The sequence below is a fragment of the Epinephelus fuscoguttatus genome, linkage group LG11, assembly GCF_011397635.1.
Source record: "Epinephelus fuscoguttatus linkage group LG11, E.fuscoguttatus.final_Chr_v1".
NCBI classification, from domain to species: domain Eukaryota; kingdom Metazoa; phylum Chordata; class Actinopteri; order Perciformes; family Serranidae; genus Epinephelus; species Epinephelus fuscoguttatus.
In genome coordinates, this window is record NC_064762.1 from 29,162,638 (window position 1) to 29,175,049 (window position 12,412).

A 12,412-nucleotide genomic window follows, 5' to 3' on the forward strand; every position below is an offset into this window, starting at 1 on the left:
GTTCGAGAGGTCTGTGGGTGGCTCTCTCCCTGCTCCCCAACTGAAGGTGTCTCCTAACCGAAACAAGGTACGAATTAAACAGATGGTACACTTGAAAATACTCAGTAATATTCAACACATAATGGAGAGGATGATACACTGTGATATTGTTGTGTAACATTAAGCGTTCCAAAATTTCCCATAAACAAGGTTTTTGACCCGTTGCTCTTTTGCCGTCCTTGTCAAGCCAATGATTGACTAATGATTGAGCGGTCCTATTTATCTTTCCGACATGCTAAAAGGAGCCCAATAACAAACCAGGAGGTACCTCTGTGACTTTGTCGACTATGAGCTGCTAGTATAAGGGCCTCACCATGGACCTGTACAAACTAGCTTTCCTTTTGGGGGCCCTGATCTGCACTGGTAAGATATAATGGCACCTCTGAATGATAAATATGAATACTTCTACTATAACTGTCATTAAATATTCAAAAGTAAGACAATATTTTGCGTCACTGTTCTCATCAGGAAAACCCAGCCCAAATTGATTTTCATCATGTAATCAAGCCAACGTAATCAATTATTATTACTTTTTTTTAACATGCAATAATTGGTGCAATTATTCGACTGTGCAATCTTCTTAACACCTCTTTAATGTATGTAATTATTCAGCCTACAATGCACATTAATGTACATGCTTATGTCAATTCTTATTCTTATCTTTATTCTGTTGATGTATATATTGTAGTAACCATTATAGCACAGTACATATTTTATATTTCTGAAGGTAGCACAGTTTACATACAGTGTTATGTAGCACAACTCATATATCTGTATATTTTTAAACACCCAGCACAGTGAAGATACATATTTTATTATTAACATCTTAAACACCATTGTTAACACTGTAGCATGGTGCACATTTTTGTTTCTATTTTATAGTATTTTATTACTTTATATTTACAGACTTCTATTTCATACTACTATTCTTACTTCTTATAATTCTCTATTCTGTACATCAGAGCAACTGTGACAAATCACAATTTCCCCTCAGAGATTAATAAAGTATTTCAGATTCTGAAGCCAGGATGTATTGAGACAAGACTGGATATACATTAAACACATCTTGTTCACCTTTGATGTGTATACACTTAGTTTACAGTTTAGAGGCAGCTCCAAACAATGGGAAGCAGAGAGGCTGAATATCATCTAGCTAAAAGCAAATTTTGTCTCCCATCTGGATCCAGAATTTTTTTGCAACGTTTATAAAAGCAGGTCTGACGGCGTTCTGTTGGACCACTTGAGTCACCTTTTAAATTTTTAGAAGAACCCTCAGGGCTTGATATCAGATCTTCAGGGAGCAGTTCTACATTTTGTGAAATACACTGAAAACTTTGAGTTAAATAAGATTAATATCATTCATATCTGAAGCTACAGCTAGGAGATGGTTAGCCTAGCTTAGCTTTAAAATAGGAAGCAGGGCAACAGAGCTACCCTGCTGCACTTTGTATTTGAATGAGAAACAATGTGTAAGTGAGCTTCAGAGGTGCTGATAGGCACTTTTTTTTAACCTTTAGGCAGAGCCGGGCTAGCTGTTTCCTCCAGCTTACAGTTTTTGTGCTAAGCTTAGCTAACCTGCTGCTAGTGTAGCTTCATATTTAGGGCACAGACATCAAAGTCATATCAATCTTCTCATCTCACCCTCAGCAAGAAACTGAATATAAGTATCTCCCAAAACGTAAAATTATTCCTTAAATCTTCTGCATAAATTCTTAATGTTCTTTTACTACAACTGTTTTAATGCTCACTCATTCTATTTTATGTGTCATACCATGTCATTTTACAAGTTAGGCCACCAAGATAACTTCCAAATGTCTACTTAAATACTTCCCTGCTTCTGTGCTGGTGTGAACAGCCTTCAGGGTGAAATGCACAAGTTCACTGAATCCTCTTACATAATTCAAAGTCCTTGACCCTCAGACTGATGCACTTCAGAGCACAGACCTGCATGTAATAAATCCCAGAAAAAGTTTTAACAACTTTTCAAAATCAACAATTTAAAGAAAAAACAACACTTAGCCTGTAGTGAAGTGCTTTAGTGTTTTCTTACCATGTTGTGTATTTGATATGTATGACCTATAAGTGGACAGTTAGTCACTGTCACAATATTGGTCAACTCAGTCAACTTAGTAAACACTGGTTTTTCCCGGCACACTGTTACAAATAAGATAACTCAATTTCCAACTATTACTCAATTCCCGTTCATGTAACACCTCATCAGCAATTCATTCTCGCATTCATTTCATTATAAAATCTAATGCTGGCAAAATTATTAAAACATCAGTTTCTAACAACAAAACTAAGTCGACTTGTGATAGTAAATCTGAAGGCTTTTAAACATTTAATTACTTGAATCAGAAATTAATGCGGAAAACAGCAGATTAAATTACTGAACATGGAAAATCATTTAATTATCTCTTCTATCAGGTAAATTATATATGCATATTGTTAACATATGAATGAATATATGTAGGTAGTGTGTATACCTATTTGTGGTTTTATGTAGTTTTTCTTTTTATCTTTGACCCTTTATTTCATTTCAAATGTTAAATATCTGGTGAATAACTTGTGCTCTCAATTGCATCTCTCCAGTCCAAGATAGTGAAATACAGTTACAGTTATGTAACCTTGTATTACTTTACTCATTTAATTATTTCAATTATTTGAAATTAAATTATCTATTTCTTTTTTTTTTACAATTCCTCCTTTATTTCACACAACAGTCTTTCATATAAGTGATCGTGACATTTACTACTATTTAACCTCATATAGGAATTCATTTGTATTTTTGTCTGTGATTTCAGTGAGTGGTACTGAGCAGGACGGATACGCCAAAACTGAAGGAGCATGGATCCTCTCGCTGCAGAGGCGAACGTATTCGGCAAACACTGTGGCTGACTGTGCCGCCAAATGTGATGCTGAAACGTCCTTCACATGCAGGTAAGTACACAATTTGAAATTATTCTGTTTACATCACAATTTAGCCTTTACATTTAAGGCTCAGCATCCTGACCTGACACCTATTGTGTTTTCACAGGTCTTTCATATATAATGAAAAGGACCAAGAGTGTTACACAGCAGGAGCAAACTCTAAAACAGAGATTATCCTGCGCAGAAGCAGCACAGCGTTATATGAAAAAAAAAGCAAGTCCTTTTGTTTTTTTTCTGTCACATATGTGGCCTAAAGTCTTTTTTTTTTTGGTTTTGGTTTTGGTTTCCTTTGTTTGTTTCCTATGAATTTAGGAGAAAGCTCTACAAGAGTGCACATACTGTTCTCCAGTTTAGATTCTACATGATTTAGTGTCCATTACATTGTGGTTAATGTTTAGCCTTTGCTGCGTGATCAGTGATGTTTGGACCGTATCTGCAAACACAGTGAAGTGATTGAATGATCAAACATGCAATGCTGATAGTGTCCTCTGGTGTATATTTTGTTGTGTCCAGTATACCTCCTGGAGTGTGTAAATGGAATAGGAACAGATTACAGAGGAACAAAGTCCAAAACAAAAACAGGAAAGATATGTCAGAGATGGGAAGCAAAATACCCACACAGGCCCAAGTATGTATTCACGCATCATCACGTTACTCTATGCAGCTCATCGTATCCTTTCATATCTGTTCATCTAAATTTTCTCAATGTGTCTGCTGCAGCATGAGACCAGGGTTATATCCCCTAGCAGACCTTGAGTCTAACTTCTGCAGAAACCCTGATTCAGACAGCGGGGGACCCTGGTGTTACACCACTGACTCCAACACCCGCTGGGAACACTGCAATGTACCCAGCTGCACTGGTAAGACTTATTTATGTTGTATTTTTCTCATTTTTGCGTGTTTGTGTGTGATATCAATGATGTCAAGGCACAAATACAATACACCATTTCTGTGCCGTGAATCCACGGTTTTCCCTGCCTATCTAAGACAAAGGTGGACCGCCTGGGTGATTCTGGCCGCCGCCTTGGTTAAAGTGTGTGTGTGTGTGTGTGTGTGTGTGTGTGTGTGTGTGTGTGCATGGGGGGTGTTCAGATGTAGCGTCTTTCGCGCGCACAAACCCATTACTTTCAATGTAGACACGCGTTATGTGCGCTGACAACCCAAAGCGATGCCATAGCGGCACGCATTGGGCTCGACGTGCTTGTTTTTCGTCCGGCGCACAGCTCCATGGACCCGCTTCTCCCTCCGGTGTTGTGTCAGATCCCGGTTCCCCCTCGGGCTGTGTCTCTCCTACTGTTTCCCACGGAGCTCTCCCCGGTTTGAAAGGCAGAGGAAGCCTGTATGTGGAAAGACGTCACCTCTGAGATGTAGAATGTGTATTATAGAAGAGAAACACACATTTCAGGACCGCTGACTTGTATCATCAGAACATCCATGTCCTGTGATTTTCGGCCTCCTTTCATATTTAATAGAGGGGGGCGCTATAGAGTGTGCCAGGGCTGACGTCAAAACCCAGAAGTTTAGCATCGCGCTGGTTCCCGGAAGAGAAAGTGAATGTGATTTTTGCATTGCGTTTTGGATTATGTCAGAAAATAAGCTCTGTGGCTAACACAAGTTTATGATACTTACAGGTTTTGTTCAGCAAATAATCTTCACATATGAACACCTTCCATACCGCATTTGAAGCTTAAATGCGATCGCCAAAAGTAAAAAGCTAACGTTAGGCTTTAACGGACTACATGACTACTCCACGGTCGCATGACTCTTGATGTCACCGCCACTAAGCTTTCAACTGATTTCGGCCGCTTTATTTTAAAAACATTGTATAATGGGGAAATCGGACTGTTTAAGCTAAATAAGAAGCTGTAACGGCGGACTGCCAGCAGTCTCGCCTGTTCAGGGGTGATGACGTTTAATGTCCCCCACAGGGTTTGTAGTCATATTGAGCAACTTGTTAGCAACCGCCTTTTTTATGACACGTAAAAGCTTCAAAATTCACAAGTAGGGTATTTACTGATTGTTTATGTTATGTTTTATGTCATAGAACAAAACCTGAAACTCGCTTAAGCTTTTGTTAACCTCAGACCTTACTTGAGGCATTTTACCAAAATCCCATTCAAAAAACGTATTGACTTTTAGACGAGAGTGCTAAAAGCGCTAACGGAGTTCCGGGTTTACTGGCACACTCTATACCTGACAGTAATTTTCTCAGCTGTTAGGATGTGCCTGCTGTAAAGGGTAAATATAATCACAGAAGGCTGAAAATCACATGACATGTCTGTTCTGATTTAGACTCACAAGTCAGTCTTTAGACGCTTTGCTTAACTAAAGACTGATGTCTTTCTCCCTGATTTTGTGTTTAGATGGGCAGATACAATTTCAGAGTTTAAAAAAACTCCCTACGTTGCAGAACCAACAGTAAATCCGCAGGGTGGTCCTTTGGTGGCTCGCTGAACTCTTGTGCTCGTAAACATAGTCTGACTGTGTTAAAAGTTTTAAATTGTAAGTCCTTCATTTCCACAATATTGTGGACTGAGCACACGTTTGATAACTCTCTATTCTCCTACAGTAATTACAAACTGTTTCACCTTCTAATTTGAGTGTGAGTTATTCTGAAGTGTAACATTCCGTGTTTAAAGTGTGCTCACAAGTTTTGACAGTCGACCAATACAGCAGAGAAATAGTGATCAATTGATGCTTGCTCCTTTACAGAGGACTGTATACACTGCAGTGGTGAGGACTACAGAGGGAAAATATCCACTACAGAAAACGGATTCACCTGCCAACGCTGGGACTCCCAGCAACCTCACAACCACGGCTACATCCCCAGCGCGTAAGACTACAAAACAGCACATCAATCTATTCATCAAGCACAAGCAGGATTTGAAGGGATACTTTGCCAATTTTCAACTAGCTCTGTATCATCACAACGTGGCTAGTCTGTGTAAATAAACTACAGTAATCTTCCCTCCATCTTACTAGCGCCCAGATCTCCCTGCGCATCTCTCAGGTCAAATCTGCAGGATGATGCAGAACAAAAGGCTCTAGGCCTGTTGCTCGAACTACAAATTGTACTTGTTCACATGGTAAAGGTTTTCCCTGCAGGTTTTCTCCCATAAATCTTTTTATTTCAACCCATCCCACAACTTCCCCAAACTTAACCACGAAATCACTTTTTGGCAGAAAGCCCTCTTTGCAAACATCTCCTAACCTTTGTTGTGTGCCCGCCACCATGGACACTAAAAGCGGATCAAGAGAGAAAGCAGTAACCACCATCCCCAAACTCAGACACTGAAAACTAGGAGTGCTGAGTAATTATAATCAAAGATTCTTTGTTGCCTATTTATCGCCTAAAATGGCTTAAGAAACATATTTTAGTGCACTGTCTGGCTGTATTATGACAATTTGTGAATAGGAAGTGGCCACCATATTGTTTCTGGTATTGTAAAGACAGAATGACAAAACTAAGCAGTACTGAAAAATATGATTGTAAGATTCTGTTAGTGGATTGCCTGTTTCTTGCCTTAAATGTTTTCAGAAACATATTTCAGCTTACCATTTAACTATAAATCAAGATCATTTGTTACCAGCTGGCTGTCATATTGTTTCCTGTGTCAAAACAACAAGCTGGCATTGCATAATCTGCAAGCCTTTATTGGGCTGGTACGGCGCCTCTGGTTTTCTGCCTCTTGTGCAAGAGTAAATCCTTCAGCCCTTTTCCTCTGTTTTCCATTTCAAAAGTATTTGCATCTTTCTAGAGCATAGTCAGCCTAGTTTTATGAAAAGAGAATCCTTCCAGCAGTGAAATACTTCTTTAATATATAATAAATAAATGTATTCAGGAAATAAAACATTTTCTAGAAGCTAGACATTTTGTGCTAATTATTTATTCTACTGTTCCAATCATTATTTATGCTTCCTCTAGTCTTCCAGAGAAGTATCTTGAGGAGAACTATTGCAGAAACCCCGATGGAGACCCCAAACCATGGTGCTTCACCACCAGCCCATCCAAACGATGGGACTTCTGCAACATATCCCGCTGCAGTAAGTCCTTCTAAGTTTTCATTACTTCTGCCATTTCCCATTTAGGTGCTATGTAAGCAGCCATGCAGTGCATTTTGGTAGCTCCACATTACGTTTTGAGAGACAGGGTCACGTTGGAGCTCCTCATTTGTATAAAGTTGAGGTCTAGACCATGCAAATAAGAGGTGTCCTGCGCAGCTCACCACCTCTGGAAACTCCCAAAAATGTTCAAACTAACGGTTTACTGATCTAAAATGAAGACCGATTCAGCAACTGCATGGCTTTATTCTCACCTCAAATGTTTTCAGATACACATTTTGGTGAACTATTTTTGGAATAAAAGAGAAACATGAGCTGGTGTGTTAGTCTGGTTTAAAAGTTCAGACGGGCCATGAGTGAGAAGGTTCATCGATCCACCCATGAGCTTCAAGTGCTGGGAAGTGGTACGACCCCTTACATCCAAAGATGCCCCTGTGGCAATTCGATTTTCTCCAAAACCGTGGGGTGCAGTGTATGACAGACTCTCATCTACAGCATGGTTCTCCATTTCCTCTGCCCATCCACATCCACATAGTTAGACAATGCAGGATACGCACAGACATGTGAAAACCCACCATACTGGACCCCATGTGAAGGGGCATGTCTGATGGTATGACATCACTCTGCCCGTGTGGGCTCTTGTGACAAATGCCTGAAGGATAAATTAGGCATTATACCTGCACAAGCTTCCTTCACTGAGAGTCAGGATCTGAGTCATATTATTCACACATAAGAGTAAACGTGTAAAAATGTGTCTTAGCTGTGCAAATGCAGAACTACGAGGAAATGTAACTGCTAGATGCTTTATCAAGCAACATGGCAAATATAATGGCAGCTTTTAAGAATTTAAAAAGAGGTCGTATGACCACATATCCACAATGAACAATACTAATTAATATTAAATAATTAATACAAATTTGTGTTTTTACACTTTTCTTTTTCAGTCTCATTATTTTTTCATTATTCAACCTTTACTATTAAAAGACCCACTATTGGCCAAAAAAAGAAAAGAAATCTGTCTGGAACTACAAAACATCTTTGAATAAAGGTAACAGCCTATTAAGTGTAAATCAGCCCATCAACATTACAAATAGGTCTTAAAGAGCATTCATTAATCTGATTTACTACAAGGCAGCTACTCTGCACTTACCTTGTGCAGTATAATCCACGTCTTCCCAACCACATGCATCTTTGCAAAAACCTTAGTATTTAAAACTACACTGAAAGTAAAACTTATGGAGTTTTTTTGATGAAAATGCATGTGTTTGGAAAGTACTGAGTATACAACTGAATAAATGAGACTTGGATTATACTGCACGAGTTGTGTGAGAGTCTGTAAATGGATGTTCTGATAGAGTTTGCTGATCAATCAATATATTTTCCATGGTGGCATGCGAGACAAAGTTTTCTTGACAAATTCAAGGTAACAGGGCACGACTACCTAAATGTTCAATTTGCAGGTGAAATATTCCTTTAAAACGCTGCTGCTACTTCACTTGTTTCTAACTGAGTTCTGTATTTAATCCATTTCATCTTCTGCACTCAGCATCCGAGGCTCCCACCATCGTCCCAGAGTTGACCTGTGCCACCAGTGAAGGTGGAGCGTATAGAGGCACGATTGCTGTGACTGAATCTGGCAAAACCTGCCAGAGCTGGTCAGCTCAGACACCACACAAACACAACCGCACGCCAGAGAACTACCCCTGCAAGTAAGAGCTACTGTAACAGGAAAATGCAGTTTTCCTTTAAAGAGGGACTGATGGGATGCTGCCTTTACTGTTGGGTTTACCTGTTTTCATCATCATCACTGTCTGTTGTTTGTCAGAGGCCTGGAAAACAACTACTGTCGTAACCCAGACAATGAGAGGATGCCCTGGTGTTACACCACTGACGATGGAACTCGCTGGGAGTACTGCAAGGTGCCGAGCTGTGGGGATGCAGCCGGACCAGGTATAACATGATCAGAGAAGTTGATTTCTTATTACAATAATGACAGCGGTATTGAAGGTAGAAAGTATAACTGACTCATAAATTATTTGCTGTCTCTTGCTGCAGATGAGCCAGTGATCCCCCCAGAGGAGGAGGACTGCTATGAGGGGGATGGGACAAATTACCGTGGCATAACATCAGAGACAATCAGTGGAAAAAAATGTCAAAGCTGGGGCTCCATGACTCCTCACAGCCACAAAAAAACTCCACAGAACTTCCCTAAAGCGTGAGATTCAAATGGCAATAACAAGCCAGCATCGGTGGCTCCTTTCCTGGTTTAATTCTAGGAATAAAACATAAAACCGTGTAGGTTATTGGTTCCTGCCGTCCTGAAGTTCCAGGTTTTCTCTTTCAACAGGGACCTCAGGAGGAATCTGTGCAGAAACCCTGACGGAGACCGAGCTCCCTGGTGTTACACCACAGACCCCAGTGTCCGCTGGGAGTACTGCAACTTGGAGAAATGCCCCACCACTCCTTCAGTAGGCGCAACCACAACGAAACCTCCAAATCCCTCCACCCCCACCCGGACCCCACCAGAGAAAGGTAAATGATTAAACTTTTTAAATATGTACTTTATTTTGTTTTATCCCTCATTCACCAACTTGTTTTCCTCTGTTGCTGAGTTAGACTGCAAGATTGGAAATGGAGTTACGTACCGTGGTCCAACCTCTATCACTATTCTGGGCGTGACCTGCCAGGCCTGGAATGCTCAGAGCCCTCACCAACACAACAGCTTCACTCCACAATCTCACCCCACCAAGGGTCTGGAAGGAAATGTAAGTGTGTTTGTGCTCCTGTATGAACATTCTGTGCTGAAGACTTTTGAAGTGGTGATATTTCGTTTTCAATTTCATGATGCTAGTAAGTAATTATATGTTTCAAGTTAAATGATTCTCTCCTTGTGTGTCAACATCAGAGCTGCAGAAACCCAGATGGCGATGTGAACGGACCGTGGTGCTACACTACAGACAGGAACAAGAAATGGGACTACTGTCAGATCCCCGACTGCGGTATGTCAACAATATTTGTATGCAGGACATCACAGTTGGATACGAAACTCTTTAACCACATTACAATAATTCAAAAAAAAATTCACATACCATAGAACTAACATGCTGAGCCTTAATACTAAATGTATGCATGTTAACATTCTAGTTGTAATGACGGTATGATCCACTATGTAGCTGAAACAGTAAGTCATAAAATTGATTAGAAAACAGAAAAGCAATTGGCCAGTATTTTGATAATATGTTAATCTTTGTGAAAATGCCATAAATTCATTTCTTAATGAATTTAAGAAATTCATTGCACAGCACATGTTGTACTGATGAAATGTGTGGTTTGGTCTAGGCCCTAATTAACGACTAACAACAGCTTGGTTGACAATCAATATGAAAAGGATGCTGGTCAGTAAACCAAGCCCCCAGGAACAGCAGAGGGCTGTTACAATTACAACTTCCATATAATATTTTTAAATTTATCAACACTCAAAAGGATACTCTGTACTACTACTGCACATGCTCAATGGGGTCCACTATCAGTAAGGTCTTTATTATTATGGATCCCATTATTTTTCTTGGAAAAGCAGTGGGACTGTGCCTCACACTCACAGTGTGTTTACCTGCATAGTTAAGTGGAGCTATGGTTATAGCTCAACTAGGCTATTTAACTGGACTACTGTCCTTGTCCTGGTATACAAGCACGGCTGGGGAATGGATTAATTGACTCAAGTATGTCTCACTCGATAGGTGCCCCCCTTTCTTGTTAGTATTGGACCTTTCTCCATTTGACCTGACCAGACCAAACAATCGACAAACAAGTTTGCTATGTTTAGCTAGTGGCAAAAAGTATTGTAAAATATTTAACTCTTTTAGCTGACACAGCATGAACTGTGTCTCCTCATCCGTCCAAAATTGCCCAGCGCTAAATGAATGACGCCATGTTGTTCCTAACTTCTTCTGTTACGCATTTAATGCTATTCGATTTCTGGGGTCAAAGTCCAGGACAGAAACTGTGGAGCATGCACCAAGCGCCTTGGCCAGTTTGGAAACACTTGCCTGTATACATGCTGGATTATTTCAACTCCCAATCACATTATCTGGGTGTGTTAGTCAGACTTTGAGAAAAAACAATTTAGTATGATTTCAGTTGGACTAACATGTTTATGTGTATTTTAAATGTCTGTTTTTGGTCGGACTAACATAATAAATGGATTTTCCTAATGTCCTGTAAACATACTAACTGATGCGTCGGGGTTGGAGGCAGTTAGGGCAAAGAGGTCATGGTTAGTGCTAGTACTAGCAGATCACAGCACTTGCCAAGCAAAGAAGGGGGATCTAGAATAACGAGGAAGATCCAGGTAATTTTGTATCCGAAAGTCAAACTTTTTTGCTGCCACGGAAAGTTGCCACTGAGCAACTTTAATAGGAATGACACCCCCGACGCCGTATTGAGTTCTCTTTGTACAACCATGGAGTGAAGTCACTGAGCTTTCTGCCATGGCTCCACTCATCCTGAAGTGTTGCCCACTCAAGTGATGTTATGATGGTAAATAGAACATCTTAAGGTTTTGGGGAATAAGTTAAACAAAATAAGCAATTTGAAAAAAATCATCTTTGGCACCGAGAAATTGTGACTGGCAATTTTCATTATCTTCTGACACGTTTTCTTCAGGCTTATCAGTTAATCAAAAAGATATGATTAACAGAATATGGAAATAATCATTAGTTGCAGCTATTAAGTATTTTAGTAATCGAGTATTCTACTGAGTAATCCATTGATTGGGTAATCAGATAAGAAATACTCTTGCTTTATTAAATAACAACAATAAAAATTCATTCATTTTCCCTAACCACTTATCCTGTTAGGGGTTACTGGAGGCTGGAGCCTGTCACAGCGGGGTACACCCTGGACAGGTCGCCAGACTATCACAGGGCTGACACATAGGCCCTGTTTAGACGACAACGGTTTCAGAAAAAAACGGAAAAGTCTGTCCTTTGTGTTTTAAAAAACTTCTGCGTTTATATGACGATGTTATTGAAACGATCCCCGTTCACACGGAGCCGAAAAATCTACTGGAAAGCTGTAGTAGGCAGACGCCATGTGCCTGCGCTGAAGCGCCTTCCTCTACAACGTGGTGATTATAAACCAAAACAAAGAAGACACAACGGCGAAAGCATGCACAGATAACTTTGTCTGGATGGACGACGAGGTGGAGTTGCTACAGTAACAGATCTACAATTCAAATCAACAGGGTGAGCAGCACAAACAGAGCTCGGCATTGTTGTTGTGACAGTCGGCATGCCTGGTGACTGGAACCGTAATGCGCATGTGCGAAAAGTCTCCGTTTTCAGAGGAACTGCATGTTGCAAGTTTACATGACAACAGAAAC

General features: G+C 40.2%; 1 protein-coding gene across 1 annotated transcript in view; it reads left to right on the forward strand.

Annotated features, from left to right (window-relative positions):
- plg (plasminogen) overlaps positions 1 to 12,412 on the forward strand; it is a 23,247-nt gene continuing 10,835 nt past the window's right edge. The window contains exons 1-14 of the mRNA XM_049590072.1: positions 1 to 67; positions 282 to 402; positions 2,844 to 2,979; positions 3,077 to 3,183; positions 3,484 to 3,598; positions 3,691 to 3,830; positions 5,683 to 5,803; positions 6,896 to 7,014; positions 8,579 to 8,741; positions 8,858 to 8,982; positions 9,088 to 9,247; positions 9,380 to 9,564; positions 9,649 to 9,797; positions 9,938 to 10,031. Coding sequence (XP_049446029.1) covers positions 354 to 402; positions 2,844 to 2,979; positions 3,077 to 3,183; positions 3,484 to 3,598; positions 3,691 to 3,830; positions 5,683 to 5,803; positions 6,896 to 7,014; positions 8,579 to 8,741; positions 8,858 to 8,982; positions 9,088 to 9,247; positions 9,380 to 9,564; positions 9,649 to 9,797; positions 9,938 to 10,031 — 1,663 coding nt within the window. The 5' untranslated portion in view covers positions 1 to 67; positions 282 to 353. The remainder of the gene's footprint in view (positions 68 to 281; positions 403 to 2,843; positions 2,980 to 3,076; positions 3,184 to 3,483; positions 3,599 to 3,690; positions 3,831 to 5,682; positions 5,804 to 6,895; positions 7,015 to 8,578; positions 8,742 to 8,857; positions 8,983 to 9,087; positions 9,248 to 9,379; positions 9,565 to 9,648; positions 9,798 to 9,937; positions 10,032 to 12,412) is intronic.